At 47.4% G+C, this 19,279-nt stretch overlaps 1 protein-coding gene across 2 annotated transcripts in view; it reads left to right on the forward strand.

Annotated features, from left to right (window-relative positions):
* The window catches only part of Abcc1 (ATP binding cassette subfamily C member 1 (ABCC1 blood group)), a 100,886-nt gene extending 90,230 nt beyond the window's left edge, over positions 1-10,656 (forward strand). For both annotated transcript variants that reach the window (XM_021184472.2, XM_029470501.2), the window contains exons 24-31: positions 754-953; positions 1,814-1,940; positions 2,708-2,809; positions 3,718-3,864; positions 6,329-6,487; positions 7,725-7,891; positions 8,596-8,790; positions 9,245-10,656. In XM_021184472.2, the coding sequence (XP_021040131.1) occupies positions 754-953; positions 1,814-1,940; positions 2,708-2,809; positions 3,718-3,864; positions 6,329-6,487; positions 7,725-7,891; positions 8,596-8,790; positions 9,245-9,353 (1,206 nt within the window). In that variant the 3' untranslated portion in view covers positions 9,354-10,656. The remainder of the gene's footprint in view (positions 1-753; positions 954-1,813; positions 1,941-2,707; positions 2,810-3,717; positions 3,865-6,328; positions 6,488-7,724; positions 7,892-8,595; positions 8,791-9,244) is intronic.
* Positions 10,657-19,279: the final 8,623 nt, after the last annotated feature.

Genomic DNA, 19,279 nt, shown 5'->3' on the forward strand with positions numbered 1-19,279 from the left:
ACTTATCTTGCAAACATGAAGACCTGCATTTGATCCCTAGAGAAAGCCAAGCCTGGACCATCCCGTTGCTGCCAAGCCCAGTGAACAAGAGGAACTCAGGTGGTGGGAAATGAGAACTGGCTTCCTCAAACTGCCTCTGGCCTCCATGCATGCTGTATAGCATAAATGCACCCTGCTCTGCCCTCCAAAATAAGTTAGTGTAAATTTAAAAAAAAAAAAATTAAAGAAAGGCAGGTAAAGTGTGTTAATCCCAGTGCTGGAGAGGCAGAGACAGAAAGATCCTTGTGGCTCATGAGCCAGACAGTCTAGCAAATCAGTGAGTTCTCGGTAGGTTCAGTGGGAGAGCCTGCCTCGGAAGCCAAGGTGGAAAAGGGATCAAGGAAGATACATCGATTCCTGGCCTCTACACACAGCATCGTGCGGACACAGAAATATATAGCTTGTGGCACAGTTGTGGATGTCAAAGGTCTGGAGGTTTGTTTAGGTCCATCCTGCTGCTTCTCAGCCATGGACCCAAAGAGGTCACTTGGCCTTGTTGTCTCCACCTAAACACAGGAAAGAGCATTGCTTGGGTTTATAGATGGCACACAGGACACACTAGTGTCACTAACATTACTATCCTACAGATTACCAGGTCGGCAGTGTATCTTCAGAGTCTTGGCCCCTGGAGGTTTTGAGCCATGTTTAGTTTCTGTCAGTATCCCCCGGAGGATGAGATGAGGGATCAGCACTGGTCATGTTTCTCTCCCACAGAGGTTCTATGTGGCTTCCTCTAGACAACTGAAGCGCCTCGAGTCTGTCAGCCGTTCCCCTGTGTACTCACACTTCAATGAGACCTTGCTGGGAGTCAGTGTCATCCGTGCTTTTGAGGAGCAGGAGCGCTTCATTCACCAGAGTGACCTGAAAGTAGATGAGAACCAGAAGGCCTACTACCCCAGCATTGTGGCCAACAGGTCAGTAGAATAGAGGAAACTAGCTGAGTGCCCAGTCCCTCAGCTTCCATGGTGACACATGCCTGCAGAAGGATTACCATGAGTTTGGAGTGGCCTTGATTACCTAGCAAATTGCAGGCTAGCTAGGCTATAGAATGAGACCTTGTCTCCAAAATAAAGCAATCTAGGATCTGGAAAGATAGCTTGGTGGCTAAAATTGCTTACTGTGCAAGTATGAGAACCCATATTTGAGGTGCAGATGGGGGTGGTCTCAAGAGCTCAGTGTCCAACCTTGGAATAAGCACCTTGTTTCTTCTTCATGTTGAAGTTCATCTCTTGCCAAAGGACTAATTTTATTTATCATTATTTATTTATTTATTTATTTATCATTATTATTGTTATTATTTTGTGGTTACTCTCAAAACCAGGGCTTTCTGCATGTCAGGCCAGTGATCCACCACTGAGCTCGGCCCCTGTCCCAAGATACTTATTTGCAAATAGCAGTGCCTTCTATAGTTTATGGCATCTTAGGAATCTCCAGGAAATTATTTTTTTATTTTAATGATTTCTTAAGAAAAAGTCAGTCTTCCTAAAGAAAAAAAAATGAGGTTCCAGGATAAAGATTGTTTCTGGAGAATTTTATTTTAGTCCCTGGGCAAGCCAGACTCATGAAGAGTTGTTGACTTCAAATCCCATGGGCCCTTGGTGTGCTCTCTTGCCTCCATCCAGTTCTCACATCCTGAATTCATAGTACCCACAAGGTCTTTCTCTAGAAGTGCTGCTCAGCTATCAGAAGGGCCCAGATCTGCCTATGAGCTTGAATCTAGGCACCTGGCTGTCTGATACATACCTATATATCTCCTTTATGTATCTCCATACAGGTGGCTTGCTGTGCGCCTTGAGTGTGTGGGCAACTGCATTGTGCTGTTTGCTGCCCTCTTTGCAGTCATCTCCCGGCACAGCCTCAGTGCTGGCTTGGTGGGCCTTTCTGTGTCTTACTCACTGCAGGTGAGTGGCTCTTTCTTTAGCTGAATGGTCTCCTCATAGCAACCCGAGTTTGAGTTTCTGGACCTTGGCTTTGGGTACCTGCAGGGTGGGGGAAGGAGAGGGCTTTAATGGAGTTTAAAGGCATAGAGCCTGGTGACTCCAGCATGGGAATTCTGACACATGGCCTACAGTTTTTATCAATCAAAAGATTCTTGGTGACTTGATGCTTTCAAAACTATGAATTTCCCTCTGAGTACTGTGTTAGTTGCATCTTATGATGTTGGTGTTAGCCTAGAACTTAGCACAAGTCTCCTGATTCAGTCTCTGGAGCACTGGGGTTAATTATGGACATTAACCATCACATGGAAATCGCATGGTTCCAAAATATTTTTGTTTCCTATATGGCTTCTCTGTGTACCTTTCCCTTCCCTGCCTTCCTTCTAGGAGGGTGTGCCATAGTGCACATGTGGAGGCATAGAAGCACTCCCAGCGTCAGTTCTCTTGCACATTACTGTTCTGGAGGTAGAACTCGGGGCACCTGGCTTGCTCAGCAAGTACTTTGCCCAGAATTATCTCACAGGTCCCGAGTTCTTTCTGATAACTCGTGTGGACCATGTGTCACCTTGGAAGGTGTGATCCCTAAGAGGTACATAGTGTCCACTCTGGGTGATGGCTCTATGTGGCCTACTCATTTCTGTGTTTGTTTGAATGATATCATGATGCATAATTAATGATAATGAAGCCACACTTCCCCTAAGCAGTGGGTTCATGGCTCTTTTCACTGGCAGATAACTGCATACTTGAACTGGCTGGTTCGAATGTCCTCTGAGATGGAGACCAACATTGTGGCAGTGGAGAGACTGAAGGAGTATTCTGAAACCGAGAAGGAGGTAAGACAGGACCTCAGCCTGAGAGCCGGGCGTGGTGGCGCACGCCTTTAATCCCAGCACTCGGGAGGCAGAGGCAGGCGGATTTCTGAGTTCGAGGCCAGCCTGGTCTACAAAGTGAGCTCCAGGACAGCCAGGGCTACACAGAGAAACCCTGTCTCGAAAAACCAAAAAAAAAAAAAAAAAAAAAAAAAAGGACCTCAGCCTGGTCCCTGGGTTTTGACTTTTCAGACACCTCATCGATGTCCTCTACCTACTTGGAGGGTGAGCTAGCTGCCTTCCAGGACCTCTTGGGATTGTTCTGTTTTAACTTGCGTAGAAATACCTTTGTTTTAGAGGAACAAAATTGTCCACATGTCTTATTTTCTCCAAGATACCAAGTGTCCATATATGAGGTCCCAAGGTGCTGTCAGGGCGGGCCTGTGGCCTGTGTCACTTATTCACATCTCATGTCATTCTTTCCTTCAGTGATGTCACAGAGAAAGTCCTAATGCTGATTGTTGCTTGAGGCTCATGACCTTCTTATTAATTAAGATGGTTTCCTCACAACTGCCAAGTAAACTGCAACATCCTCTCTCACAGCCTTCAGCAGGCAACCTTTTCCTGCTAAAGCCTTCATAGGCAACTCTTCCTGCCAAAGCCTTCATAGAAAATTCTTCCTGCCAAAGCTGTCTGCTATTTGCTCTGGAGGTTTACAGGGGCTCTTGTTATGGGGAATTAAACTGTAATTAAATTACATCTGTGTAGAAATTTTTCTCATACATTGAAGACTTAAGTAGAAATGTGATTAGGATTGTTGGAGGCTGGGGAGATGGTTCAGAGGGTAAATGTCTGAGGACTGAGTTTGGATCCCCGGAGTATAGGATGGCAGCTTGCATTTGCTGATTCCTCTTATTCCTCTTGTGATCCAGGCTCCTTGGCAAATCCAGGAAACAGCTCCCCCCAGCACCTGGCCCCATTCAGGCCGTGTAGAGTTCCGGGATTACTGCCTGAGGTATCGAGAAGACTTGGACTTGGTTCTCAAGCACATAAATGTCACCATTGAGGGTGGAGAAAAGGTGGGTGTGTACCGTCCCCCATCCTCACCCACTCATAGGCAATGGAGTAAAAATAAAAGGTGGCTAGATGCCATCCTCCATTCCTGTTGTCTTAAGGTCTATCATGAATCCCCTTAAGCTGCTCACAGCTCCTCTATACAGCCGTGTCTAGATGATGTGCTACCTAGTGCCAAGAAAATGCTAGGAAAATAGCCGTGCGTTGCTTAGGGATAAAAGCCTATGTATGGTATTACATGCAGATGCTAAACTTGAAAAAACAAACCAAACCAATAAAAAAAACAAACAAACAAAAAACCCAAAACAACAACAACAGAAACCTAGTCATAGGCTCCATGACTAAAGGGACATCCCACCAAGCTTGATGGCTTGATTCTGAAGCTTGGTGGCCTGAATTTCATTCTCAGAATCCTGTTATCAATAGCAGCTCATACTATGAGATTGAGGGACTTTTACTGGGTAGAATCTTGGAAATAAAAGATGCTGAGTGTTTAAGTGTTTCTGCTCGGATGGGACAGTATCCGGGACTCAGCAGCCCAGGAAACACACAGCTCTGAGAGGAAGCCTCCTCAGTTGCAGGGCATCACGAGACATGGGGCCCAGGAACCTCATAGCTCTGAGAGGAAGCCTCCTCAGCAGAGCATGGCCGCTCCCAGGGGAAGGATCCCCAGCTGAGCAGAGGAGCTCAGGAGCCTCAGCCCTGCTCCTTCTCTTCATTGCTTCTTTTTCTCTGGGCTTCTGTTGAGAGAGTCATACCAGGCAGAAAATCTCATGAAACAGATTAATTGAAGGGTTCAGGGTGTGGAGGGACAAATCCAAGGCTGTCGATGAAAGGGACAGTGTTTAGATATTTATATAGGATTTCTGAGGGGGCAGAGCATCTCAGGGCAGACATTTCCCATTTCCAGAGTGAGGATTGGTGGGATTTCAAGTCCTGAGCAGGGGAGGGTATATCAGGGAACTGTGAGTTTCCTGAGGGGGAGGGTATATCAGGGAATTGTGAGTTTCCTGATCAGGGATTGATTTTTTTCACCCCTCCCCCCCTGCATTGGGACCATGGGTTAGGGTGGAAAGTCCTTCCTGGCTGCAGCTGGCTTTTGCTGAGGTACCATCTCTGGGGGGCTGCTGGGGTGAGGGGTGCTGGAGAGGAGGTGTTGCTACTGTGGACAGCTCCTGTGGGACAGCTCCTGCAATGGTGTTTTACTAAAGATGTAGGCTGAGGCAGGAAAGAAGGTGTGTCCGTCGCAGTTCCTGCTGAGGTGGAAAAGGAGGTGCACCACCATGGAAAGCTTCTGCAGCTCCTGTGCCCTGTAGGCTGAGGAAACATTGTGGTGCTGCCATTTTGACAGGAGCTGCCATTTTGGACAGCTTATGTGGGACATTTTACTGTGGTGACCCTTGGCTGGGGCAGGAAGGAGGGGCTTGCCGCCACTTTGATAGCTTTTGTGGCACAGTGATTTTTGTGGTGTGCCGCTCAGGGACTACAGAATGTATTCAACAAGGCCCATAAATCTGCAGATACGTTTTGGATAAACATTTACATGAACTATAAATACTAAAACGTCCATGATATTTCATATAATGGTGCCTTTGCTTTTCTTGGACAGTTAGAACATGTAGAACATGTTCTACTCACAGACACCCTCCAGCTCATCCCAGTTTCTCCTATGTGGTCCACATGCCTGTGTGATCCCTTTAAGGCACTGCAGTTCGTAAACTCTAGAGTAGTAAGGGGAGGTTACCATCACCAGGGTGGGCAGACATAGGAACATAAGAAATTGTTGGGATTTTAGGACCTTCTAATGGTCCCAAGCTCTTCCTGGAAGACATTCTAGACTATGACACATAGAATTTCCTCAGAAACTTGGTCAGGGATCACCCCAACCGTTTGTATTGTGTACATGTTGATTTGTTAACCCGTCCATCCACATGGATTAGAGTATTCTATCCCCATGAGATAGTTATGGGAATTCATGATTAGGATAACTGTTGCGGGGGGGGGGGGGAGCCTATCTCAAGTTCTGATGTAAAATATGGAAAGAACTGTCACTGAAGATTGGGAATGTGAGTCATTGGCCAGGTCATATCAAAGATGTTCAAGGGCTTTGCTGGAATCTGAGGGGTTATCATGGCTCAGTTCTAGCTGAGGAAAAAGGAACCGGGTGGGAAACACCTCATTATTTTCTGACTATTGTAACTGAATTCAATTAACATAATCCAACTAAACATCCCTCTGTCTGTACCCCATCCCTTTGGGCATTTTTACTGACTTATAAAAAGACCTTAGCCTTTGGAAGCCGACAAAACAAAGGGCAGTTCTTTTCCACTGTTTGTTCAAAGTAGCTCTGAAGGTGGGTCCTGGAGAAGGATCAGCCAGATGACCTCACAGCTCTGACTCAGACACCTGCTGGGGGAAGACAGTCTACAGCATTCCTACCTCACCACAGCTCCTCTCTCTCTACTGCAGGTGGGTATTGTAGGTCGCACGGGAGCTGGGAAATCATCTCTCACCCTGGGTTTGTTCCGGATCAATGAGTCTGCAGAAGGGGAGATCATCATTGATGGGGTCAACATCGCCAAGATTGGCCTGCACAACCTGCGCTTCAAGATCACCATCATTCCACAGGCGAGTGAGGCTGCTGGGTCCTGCACACTGAAGCCACATGCTCTGCATCCATAGACTTAGCCAACTGGAGGTGGGGATGGTGTTTTTACATTCATGTAGTTATTGAGAGGAGGGGAGCAGAATGCATTTGAAGGTCAGAACAGTCTGCAGGAATTGTTTTTCTCTTTTTACATGTGGATTCTGAGAATCAAGTTCAGGCCGTCAAGCTTGGTAGGCTATGCCTGTAATCCTGGAGACCATGGCTAGGCTTTTTGCTTTTGTTTTTGGTTTTGCTTTTTCAGGTTTAGCATCTGCATGTAATACCATTCATAGATTTTCATCCCTAAATGAGGCACAGCTATTTTCCCAGCATTTTCTTGGTAGTATGTCATCTAGACATGGCTGTATACAGGAGCTGTGCGTAGGTTACCAATCATACAAAGAACCGGAGCATCTGTGGGTTTGGTAGTGGTAGGGGCTTGGTAAGCCACTGTCTCCTGCCAGTGTGCTAATCTCTGACACGTCTGGAGCTAAGCCACAGATAAATCTCTAATCGAATCCCTGTGGGTATCAGGTCCCTCTGCTTTGCCTGTGCTTATGACTTTTCCTTAAGTTTCTCTGAGAATCTCTTCTGTCTGATTGGCTCCTTTTCTGTTGCTCTGATGAAATAACACCACCAAAAGCAACAGAGGATTTGCATATTGAAACTTGGGAGAAATTTTGTAAAAATACTAATTTTAGTCCGGTTAACCCAGGGGTTTTCAGACATTTTCTGTTACAGAAATCCCACATAGTTCATGCTTTGGAGGGACTCGGAAACCTCTTTCTGTTCTGGTGTATAGAGCGCAGGCCTTGCATCTCTGAGCTTCCCTTGCTCAGTGTGGTCATCTGCTGCTCTTAGTTATTATTATTTTTTTTAATCAACATACCCAGGAGAGTCAACGTGCATGAAGAGAGGCTTGTTTTGGTTCGTAGTATCATAGGATTGCTGTCCAGCTTAGTGGGGAAAGCATGGTCGCGCAGTAGGGTGTGTGTGCTGATGGCTTCTCCATGTCAAGAAACCAGGAAGTAGGGGCCCAGCCAGAATCAAAGCCAAGAGTAACCTTGAGAAGTTGGCAGCCTACTTGTTCCACCCAGGCTCCACCTCCTTGCATCCCAAAGTAACATCACCAACTGGGGAACAAGTGCTCAAAGCATCAGTGTGTGGGGAACCTCTGGATGTAAACTCTCATACGTGCCATATGCTGTCCTTGCATAGGATCCTGTTTTGTTCTCGGGTTCCCTCCGCATGAACTTGGACCCTTTCAGTCAGTATTCTGATGAAGAAGTCTGGATGGCCCTGGAACTTGCTCATCTAAAGGGCTTTGTGTCAGCCTTGCCTGACAAGCTGAACCATGAGTGTGCAGAAGGTGGAGAGAACCTGAGGTAAGGAGGCAAGCTTGAGCTGTGTGTGGGAAGATTCTACCCACTTGCCTCTTCTAACTTTAGCTATCCATCATCAGGGAGACCAGCTCCCATCCTGCTTCAATGCTAGGGTGGTCAGCCAGTGGCTGTGTTGCTGATCTTGGCTGGGACAGGGTTGGAGGGTGCAGCTGACAGTTGGCGGATCTACTTGTCCTCAGTGGGATCAATGCATGTGCTTTTTGTCCTCTAACAGACTAGCCCAAGCATGTTGTCATGGTGGCACGGCAAATGTGTAAGAATGAACATTCTCAGTGTCCATTCCGTGTCAAGCTCCTACTTGCCATTAGTTGGACAACATCCCCCATTGGCTAAGGCCAGGCACATAGATGCTGAGTCCGGTCATTGCTAAGGCCTCTGCAGCTCACTGAGATGGTGGATACTGAGCCCCTTTGTTGTCTTTGTCACCCACACTGAACTGAGCCGGTACTTTAAATATCACTTCTGAGCCTTTTGTTGTTGTTGTTGTTGTTCTAAGCCTGTTTCCTGCTCACCAGGTATAACATGATTGATTAGGAATAGCCATCATATGTATGGATATGGGGCATGGCCTTGCTCTTCTGCCAAAAGCCCACCCTGAGACTGTCTGCTAGCTTTCTCCCCTCGAAGCCTGGCTCAGCATCAGGGTAGTTTGAGCCACTCTCTCTGGGTTTTTTCTCCCTTCCTAGTGTGGGGCAGCGACAGCTTGTGTGCCTGGCCCGGGCTCTGCTGCGGAAGACAAAGATTCTAGTGTTGGACGAGGCTACCGCAGCTGTGGACCTAGAGACAGACAACCTTATCCAGTCCACCATCCGGACGCAGTTTGAAGACTGTACTGTGCTCACGATTGCTCATCGGCTTAACACCATAATGGACTACACACGGTGAGGTCCCCAGAGTGCTCTGTGGGCTTGCAGGGTTAATCCTGTTCCCATCGATCCATCCATCCATCACCATCACTATGCTCAGGGCCAACCCCAATTGGTGAGACTCTTCTGTCATGGGAAAAACAGGTTATGAAACATATTTATATGCATGAGGTACCTGATTTGTGCTCCATATTATGCTGGACTCTGGGGTCCCCTGTCAAACAAGGCATAGGGGCCACATTAAGGACTAGAACATTTACTTAAGAGAGAGGGACAATGATCACAGTAACAAACACTGATTTCAGAGGGAGACATGTGCTAGATACAAGTGATAATGAGGAGGCGGGAAGGCAGGTACCAGGCTGAACCCATCCCTCCAACCCCTAGAGTTTATAATACTTCTTTCAACCCACAGACATCAGCTGCATCTCCTTGCATAATGGTAACATCTGTGTCCCTTCCCATACAGGGTGATTGTCCTGGACAAAGGAGAAGTTCGGGAGTGTGGTGCACCCTCTGAGCTCCTGCAGCAAAGAGGCATCTTCTACAGCATGGCCAAGGATGCTGGCTTGGTGTGAGCTGGTCTCTGGCATATCCAATGAGGACTGCAGGGCCAGGATCCCAGTGTCCAGGCATGAGCCAGCAACCCTGGAAACCTATGCTTCCCAGACAAAACCCAAAAATTAAAAACAAAACCAAACTAAAAGGAAGCAAAATACTTAGGCGTCTGTCACCATTTGGCTCCATCCTGGATCTGACCTTGAAGAAGCTGGAAGACAGATGCACCCCACTTCAGATACACATCTGGCCTCGGGCACCCTGAAAGTTCACCCATGCTCCTGCCGTATCCCACGGCAAGTCCATGGGCAGCTAAACATACTAGTGACCAAACACAAGCCACACTGCCTCATGTCTCTTCAGCCACGTCTACGGATGCCAAGCCTTGTAGCCTCTCCTGGCCCTGCCAGCTCTCTGTCACCTATAGTTGTGTTGGTTACAGAAGAGTGCATCTTGCCTTCAGGTCTTGCAATTGAAACATGGGAACCAAAATGAACAAAAAGGAAAGAAAGAAAACCCCTAAAAAGTTCCTATCCCTGTTATGTCAGTGATGTCCCCTTCCTGCCATCTGGTCTTCATGCACTCTGACACTGTTCCCTGCATTCAGCACAGCTTTCACAGGCGTGCTTAAGACAGCCTTGTGAAGGGACCTAGGCAGACAGGCTTGGAACCAGGCCAGGCAACACTCCCTTCACAAGGACTTATACCTTGTCCCTGCTTTCTGTTTCTTCCTGTCCAAAGCTGGGGAGGGCTCACTCCTCACATAAAGTCTATGAATAGTTATAAGCAGCAAAAGTCAAGAGCAGAAGGGATGCTGCCCACGGGCAAGAATATGGTATCAAAGACAGCCAGAGTTCCTTATAGGGCAAGAAGAGAACCATTCACAAATATCAGTGATTTCTACCCCCTACTTTTGAGCATCGTTTCATGGAGAAGGATAGTCCCAAGAATTTGATGTCTGGGAAAAGGTACTAGATTCAGGGAGCAGCCCTGCCCAGCTCTGCACTTGATCCTCAGTCTGAATACTTCAAAGTGGTCCTCTAGGTTGTGTGAGTTACAGACCAAAGAGAGACCCCATGGTTAGCAAGAACTTGACGCCAGCCACAGTTCATACTAGCTATGAATTTTGGCTCTAATGTCAGTCCCAGAGAAGCATCCTTTTCCTTTAGGTGGCAATATATGTATTTATTTTTTGTAAGTTAATACCATTCTTTCACTTTAAAGGGCCCAGATTTCTCCTGAGAGTCTTTTTGTAATGACACTGGAAACATGACTATTTGAAAATAATTTGCAGTAAAGAAAAATATATCATTTCTTTCTAAATGACCATTTTATTTATTTGGGGGGAGGGGCACAAAAGTCTCAACCTCTACTGTGGAAGAACCAGGCTAAGACAGCTATGATACCACTGCCATCAATAGTGGCAGGGCAGGACTGGAGAGGTGGCTCAGCAGTTAGTGCTTGCTCCTCTTACAGAGGGATAAGTCTAAGTTCCCAGCACCTGTGTTCAGTGTCTTACAGTTGCCTGTATCTCTAGCTCCAAAGGGCCAGTGCCTCTTGGGCAAATTAAAAATAAGAAAGAGATGGGGGAGGGCAAAGGTAAGAGCTGCCCGGAGTCTGGCAGTGAGGCAGAATGGCAAAGTCCACAAATACCTGGGCTTGAGTCCTACTGTCGTTTTTTGGACATGTGACCCTGGACAAAGCTGTGTCACAAGTGTCCCAAATACTTCTTTGTAATAAGTGGGGCTGATCTGTACTGACACTGCTTATGATCTTGGGAAATGGGGCTAGTGTGATGGCTTAGTTGGTAAAGTGCTTGACATCTGTGCAGGGGAACCTGCATTCCAATCCTCAACATAAAAGCCAGGTAATATATCCATACAAACGCCTGCACTGGGGAGGAAATGGGAGCAACGTTGGGGTTCTCTAGCCAGCCAGCCTAGCCAGGTCAGCTCCTTGTTCAGTGAGAGCATAAGGTGGGAGCTAGAGCAATGGCTCAGAGGTTAGGAATGCGTGATGTACCTGCAGAGGACCCAGGCTCAGTTCCTTGCACCCATATTGGACAGCTCAGAACTATCTGTAACTTGAGTTTCCGGCCTCTAAGGTCACCTGCACTCATGTGCATATAAACACAAACTTACACAATACACAAAACAAAATGAATCTAAAAAAAGACTGAAGAGATGACTCAGTGGTTAGAGCACTAGCTGTTCTTCCAGAGGACATGGGTTAAATTCCAAGCACCTACATGGCAGCTCACAATTCACAGACATCTGTACCTCTAGTTTCTTGTGGCTTCTGCTAGCATCAGGCTGAACATTGGGCACAGACTTGTATGCAGAAAAATACCCATACACTAAAAATATTTTTTTAAGGTAGAGAAAAAAATAACAAGCAGCCCATGGGCTACAGGTGAACACAAAGTGGACACAGGCTTGATAGTTTCCAAAGAGTTGGGCTCCTCTCCAGAGTAAAAACCAAATTCATCATGTCCTTGCCACTGGGTCTTGTGGGCCAGGGGTGTAGGGGAAGGAGTGGTGAGGGAGAGAGCCATATCCTGCTGGACGCTTTTCACTTGGCCCCAGGTGGGCATCTGGCTATGTGAAGCCACTGGACCCCATTCGACGGGGGTGGGGTGGTGGACGAGGGGCAGCCCCCAATACCAGGGACCCTGGGGGCGACACCTTCAGCCCCAGAGTTACAGGAGAGAGGGCAGAGGGAGAGAGGTTCCCACACAGGCGAGAGTCTTAGGTCTGGTCTGTGGTTGGAGCACAGGAAGGTCTTCTGACGGGAGATTAGGCATGGCTTGTTAGGAGAAAGCCTATCCCATCCTCCAAACACAGCGGGCCTTGGTGAACAGACAGTCTATGGTTTTAGAGCTTTATTGTAGAAAGGCAGGGAGAAAGGAGAGAAGGTGGAAAGAGAGAGAGAGAGAGAGACTGGCCATGGCCAAGAGGAGAGAAGGGGGGAAAGGAGAGAGAGAAGAAAGGCTAGAGTAAGAGGGAGAGAGAGTAAGAGAGTGAGGAGGGGCCAAGTAGCCCCTCTTATAGTGGGCTTGTATTATCTTGCTGTTGCTAGGAAGGAGTCTAGCCTGAAGGCCAGAAGCTTGGGACATTGTCTATGTGACTACTAGCCACATGCTTCTCTTGTGGAGGCTATGGAGGTAGTAACTTCGACTGGAGCCAGGGGTCCAGGAGACATGAGGGAACGCCTACCGTCCCATGGAGGTGAATTATCACCCATCAGGTTCTACCGGGGTTCACAACCTCAGCTCGACTGGAGAGACCAGACTGTCTGTGCATAGCCCCACAGGGTCTCATAGTGGAGGATCAGAGAATGTGGATGACAACCAGCCTCTCTTCCATTTCTAAAACTGTCCCCTCACATTCCATTGTCAAAGTCAGCTATGTGCTTAGCCATAACCAGAATAGAAAGGAAGCAGAGAGCACGCTGCTCAAAGGATGTTTTCTCCATGTCCTCCTCCCCAGTGCTCTAAGGTCTGGAGAGTGGGGAAGTGAGACTGGGTGCTGGCTTTCTGAGTTGGTCTAGGTGAGTATGAAGAATGAAGAATGCCCCCAAGAGGGAGAAGTGAACTGTGTGTACCACACCCCAAGACCATACCCTAGGCACATGTATACTGCCATTGTTGCCCCTCACTGAAACCATCAGTTTGCCTTAGAGCAGTGCGGTTAGGGATACGACTCAGCACCATCCGGGTCCTGTTGACTCCACGTGAATCTTATCTGCAGGGTGTGTTTCTAAGCCTCAGTTGCAGGCCAGATCTTCAACAGCCATCAGTACTCCCTGAGGGAAGAGCTGGGATAGGGCACTGGGTTCTGGGTTAAAGTTTTATCTGCCCAGTAAAGATCTGCTAAAACAATCAAAGTCTCAGATCAAGGCTTCAGAGTACAGGAGAAAAGGGAGGTCCTGGGCTCTCCTAATGTCGGCCCTTGGCCATCCCACCCAGTCCCGCTGTCTTGTGCCCTGCAGCCATACCGACTCCATGAATACATGAGTCAATGTAATTGCTGTCACATCTTCCTGTGTCTTCTTCCAGTTCCTGTTCAAGCTGACGTTGTTTCGCGAGCTTCTGCTGTGTTTCTTTCAGGCCCAGTGACGTCTAGCTGCACCTTCTGCAGCTCCCACACAGAGCGTAGGTCCATTGTTACTAGGGCCTCTTGAATGTGACATATCTGGGAACTGTAGATGCCGCCATGGTGCCATAGAGGTCAGTGCCTTGACACTGAGACCATTTATCAGAATGATTGTATTATCTAATGCTTCCTGTGCCTGGTTCACCCAGTCAGTATTGAGTGTCTCTGTTTCGCACTGTGTAAAATTCTGGTGGCACAGTAGACAAACCTGTAACTTCTCAAGCAAATCTTTCAGTTCGCGAAGGAAAGGAAGCTTGCCCCTAGTCTCTGCCTTTGAGGAAGTAGTCTAGGACGGAAGTCAGTTCTGGGTATGTGCTGAGGAAGTTAGGAAGTTGGATTGCTGGACAGGTGGGCTGCTGGGAAGAGATTGGCATTAAACTTCTCTGGCCTCAGTTTTCTGTCGAAGGGATTTAGTACTGTCAGTATAGCCTTAGAGAAGTGGGAAGGAAGGGGTGGTGCCTGCCTTGGGCTGAGTTGTCTGAATAGGCTATGCTACCTGCGTTTACATCCATGCCTGGCACACAGCTGTAGATGTAGTGAGGAAGACAACTCTGGTGTAGCTGAGACATCATCTTCAGTGCCAAATCAGGAGGTGGCTCAGTATTTTCCCTGCATGGGTTCTATTCTCAGCACCACAGGAAAAAAGAAAACGAAAGGAAAGAAAAAAGAAAACGGCCTACAGTGACATGTAGAGGGTTAGGCCTGCTGGGGCTGATTCCTGTTCCTGCCACCAGCTGGTCCCTATAGCAGGAGAGCTTGGTTTGACGGATTAGTGGCTAATCACCCTACTGACTTACCTGGTGTTCCCATGTGTCAGCCACTCTATGGCTCAGGCTCTATTCCTAGACCAATGCGAGGCTGGACTTACAGACATAGCAGCCTCTGCCTGAGTCTAAGCATTGGAGAGGCTGGCTGAGTGCTGTGGTGCCCCATCTCTGCTTCTTCCAGAGCAGAATTAACAACAGGACCACTGTACCTGGGTGATTAGAAGCCCAAGAGCAAGTTTCTCCTTGGTCACTGGGCACCTTGTATCCCCAATTTCTAGTTTCAGTTTCCTCTTCTGCGCAACAAAGGCAGCCATAGTGATGAGGTTTTGCCATGTGGAAAGACCTGATTGATCTCTTGGTCTTACTCACAAAAAGGGATCAATCTGGGCTGAAGGGGAGCCTTAAAACCCTGTATCAGGGTGGGCCATCAGAGAAACCTCAGGATGGGTGGGGTAAAAACAGGCCCTGTATCCTAGAAGCAGGTAGGAGTCCTTTTCTGACCCCAACATAGTTATTGCCTATGTATCACTGAGTAATGGATAGTGCTAGGGCAGATTATATCAGTGACTGGATCCAGGGGACCATGGATGTATGTGCGAATTGCTTTGTCACAGTGACAGAGGGACATCTCTAAGTAGAACCCAAGGATACTGCTCATCATACTTAGTATGTACAGGACCCACCAGCCCTGGCCTGCAGCTGACAATGGCAGTGGTGGCTAAGTAACAGTGATGAATCAAGATGGGTATAGTGGTACAAGCCTATTGTTCCAGCACTCTAGGTGCTGAGATAGGAGGAAGTTGAGTTTGAGACCAGCTTGGGCAACACAGTGAGAGACTTGCAATTTTACAAATGTAAATAGGTCTAGAACTGAATCCTGAGCTGGGGATGTAGTGGAGTTGGCAGAGTGCTTGCTTAGCATGCGCAAAGCTTTGGGTTTGAGCCCCATAAAAATGGCGTGGTGAGACAGACCTGTAATGTCAGTACTTGGAAGGTGGAGGTAGGAACATCAGAAATGTGCACACTATCACCTGGATTTATAGCATACAGCCTGATTGGCCTGGGGTGGATGTGGACTTGAAGTAGACAGCTAGGGCTGAGAGTCACTGTCCACTTTGGTTGTAGGGTGAGCATGGTTGTACAGGCCTTGCTCAGGCCAATCTGAACATGTGGGTCCTTCCATGTGGGTCTGGTATTTCAATAATCTGTCACTTTGTCTGTCATCTTCCTCCTGTAGAGGAATCTAGATTGGGCACCCTGTGCCACACCGAAGGCCCCTGGGTCTCTGTCATCTGTGGCCACTGCAGGATCTATGGCTGGCTCCAAGGGGGCTGTCAAAGAGTCCTCACTCAGGTCAGTCCTGATTCCTGGGCTAGCCTGTAAAACAGACCTTTCTGGGCCAGATGCTGAGCTGGAACACTACCCTTTGTCACCTGCTCCTAGTCTCTGATCAGCACCCTGCAAGGAAGAGAGATGTGGAACAGTTCTTGGGATAGAAGCTGAGGGCTTTATCAGCTGAGAGCTCAGCTCTGCTCCAAATTTGCTCCCTCGATTTCCTGAGCAGCTTCCTGACCCCTAGCTTCCTGCAAGAACAGGTCTTAGGCCACATTCCCTCCCTGGGGGCCTTGATTATGCCCCATGCTCAGTGGGCACTTTGTAATTCATCCCAGGACACTTTCAGATGAACAAATTATATGCCATGGCCCTCCCTGTGCATAACTGTCAGGCAGAACACCTTAACTGGCATAGTCTGTCATAGAGCAAAGGCATTACTATGCACTTAAATGGGTGCCCAAGGGTTTCCTCCATCTGCAGCTCTGTCCATGGGTCTATGAGGCAGTGGCCTCATCCAGTATAAAGACCTGGATTTTCCAGAGAAGGGCGCATACCAGGCATAAAAAAGCTGCATCTGACCCATACTGTGAATAAACTGCATGGTTAGCTCAGGTAGGTGTCATCAGTTAGATTAGCCTTTTCTACAAGCAGGCTCTGGGGGCAGCTGCTGATGGTGTTTGTGTGCGTTGTCACCACCATGAGGACCAAAGTCTCCAGCTGATTTTTCTAGTCTACCTAGCTAGTTTGTCTCTGACTTCTGAGCACTAAGATTATAGGCAACTGCTATACCCACCTGGAATTTACATGGATGATGGTCCTCATACTTGCACAGCAAGCACTTCACCCTGAGCATCACCCCAGCTCCTGATTTCTAGTCCTCTTCTATAGCCTCCAGTCATTGCTATCACAACATGTTAAGTGTTTATGTAGATATCAGCCACAAAAGTGAATAATGTCACCTTTTTGTTTTGTTTGTTTCAGACCAGGTATGTAGCCCTGACTGGCCAGAAACACACTATGTAGACCATGTCTTGCATTCAAATATCTGCCTTCCTCTGCCTCTTGAGTCTGATCTTAAGGTATCAAACACAATGCTGCCTTCTCTTCCTCCTCCTCCTTTTCTTTTCCTTTCTTGTGTCTTACTGTGTAGTTCAGACTGGCTTCAAACTTGCAATCTTTCTGTCTCAGTTTCTTGAGTGCTGGAATCACAAGCCTGTACCACCAGACCAGGTTATGTATTAGGGTACATCACAGTGCTAAGTGATATTCAGGAAAGGCTATGGGCCAACCCATAGGCACTGTGTACTAAGCATGCACAAAGCCTTTGGTTAACTGCCCTGTACTGAAAAATAAAAGTATGATGATAAAGTTTATGTTATGTGTATTTCATGCTTAAAATATTTTAGCAAAACACATTACTGGAGATATTGCTTAGTGAGAAAAATGTCTGGCATACAGACATGAGAACCCACGTTCAGATCCCCAGTATCACATAAAAGCTGGGCATAATGGCATGCACCTTTAATCCCAACTCTGGAGAAGCAGAGACAGGAGGATCCCTGGGGCTTACTGGCCAACCAGTCTAGCAGAGCCAATGATCCCCAGGTCCAGTGAGAGACCCTGCCTCAAAAACTAAGGTGGAGAGCAATAGACAAATACACCCGAGGTTGAATTCTCTCTCTCTCTCTCTCTCTCTCTCTCTCTCTCTCTCTCTCTCTGTATGCACCTTTATCTCCTCTTTACAGTATCAGGCTTCATCTGAAGGATGATGTCAATTAAGGCCAATTAAGTGTGGCACAACACCATATGGACAATGGGGAACCTACTGATCAAAACACACACACTTTAGGAAAAAAACACACACTATATTACTTAGCTCCAACAAATGTGAAACTAGTGTTAAATATCAAGCATAGTATTTTTGTAGCCAAAACCAAACGGGGATAAAGAGTCTAGATTGGCTTTTGTCACAGGAAAAGGAATATGGCAAAGAGATTCTGCATGGGCTGTAGTGAAGGATTGGGACCTGGACTGGAAGAATGGGGTTGAGGATCCCCTGGAGTCTTCTCAGAGCACAGGAATGTCCCTGCCTTTCCCACCTCCTGCTAGTCCTTCTGCTGGTGGATGGCCATATTTTAGGTCATCTTCCTGGCTAATACATGTGTATAGCAGCTGGCCTGATAGTCTTGCTATGAAGACCTTGGGCTGCACTGTTTCCAGGACTACCCAATTGTCTTCATCTGTGTGCTCCTGAAGCAGGACCAGATTCATCCATAGGGAACCTGGAGACAGGACAGGGTCCTGGCAGAAGGGATTCTGAGTCAGAACAGGCCATGCCATAACTCCCACCCCCACTTCCTCATTTCCACAGTTCCAGGCCTCACCTGAAGGATGATGGTGATTAAGAATGACAGTGTGGTGCAGTCCCACATGGGTGATGGAAACCCTATTGATCCAGAGTCCTCATTGCGAACTGAAGGGGCGCAGGCCCCTAGCCAAGGAGGGTTTCTTGGCCAATGTCAACCTGCCAGATAATAGGAGGGTGAAAGGCCCACACCAAGCAGGTCTGCTCCAATCTCAATAAAAGGTTTTGTTCTTCTTTTTTTCATTTTTCTTTTCTGCATGAGCCTTATCCCTCTTCTCACCATTCTTTGTGTGTGTGTTTAAAGATTTCATTTATTTTATATATATGAGGACACTGTAGCTCTCTTTAGACACACCAGAGGAGGGCATCGGATCCCATTAGAGATGGTTGTGAGCCACCATGTGGTTGCTGGGACTTGAACTCAGGACCTCTGGAAGAGTGGTCAGTGCTCTTAACCGCTGAGCCATATCTCCAGCCCCTCACCATTCTTTTTGCCTGCCCTCTGCAACACAACCATCCATCAGTCTATCCCATCTTCTATCTGGGCATTCTCTAGCCTCCCATCCACCAGGCATTTTTTGCCTCTTGCCTTTGCTCTGTATTTCTAGCCTCCTCAATCATTCCCCATCCTTCTAGGCATACTCTCCAATTACTCCACACTTTATCTAATTTGTTGATTCCTCCTTCCAGCTCTTATCCTTTCTTGTACTCATCCATCAATTCATCAATTTTCCCTCATGCACTCCAAATATTTCTTTCTAGTCATTCTAAACCATATTCATTCATCTCATTCTTTTCTATGCCCCATCCTCCCTCATATATTCCTTAATGATGATCCTATGCAGCCCAACATGCCCCAACGTAAATGAAGCACAGTTAGAGGAAGTCACCCACAGAGGCAGATCTGGGTAGGAGAGAAGCCCAGTCAGGAAGTGCTAGACAGAAAGCTAAGAAACCTAGGTGTCTTAGTCAGGGTTTCTATTCCTGCACAAACATCATAACCAAGAAACAAATTGGGGAGAAAAGAGTTTATTCGGCTTACACTTCCATACTGCTGTTCATCACCAAAGGAAGTCAGGACTGGAACTCAAGCAGGTCAGAAAGCAGGAGTTGATGCAGAAGCCATGGAGGGATGTTCTTTACTGGGTTGCTTGCTTCCCCTGGCTTGCTCAGCCTGCTCTCTTATAGAACCAAGACTACCAGCCCAGAGATGGTCCCACCCACAAGGGGCCTTTCCCCCTTGATCACTAATTGAGAAAATGCCTTACAGTTGGATCTCATGGAGGCATTTCCTCAACTGAAGCTCCTTTTTCTGTGATAACTCC

Source organism: Mus caroli, unplaced genomic scaffold (genome assembly GCF_978045245.1).
Source record: "Mus caroli unplaced genomic scaffold, Mus_caroli_1 scaffold_17, whole genome shotgun sequence".
In the NCBI taxonomy this organism is placed as follows: Eukaryota; Metazoa; Chordata; class Mammalia; order Rodentia; family Muridae; genus Mus; species Mus caroli.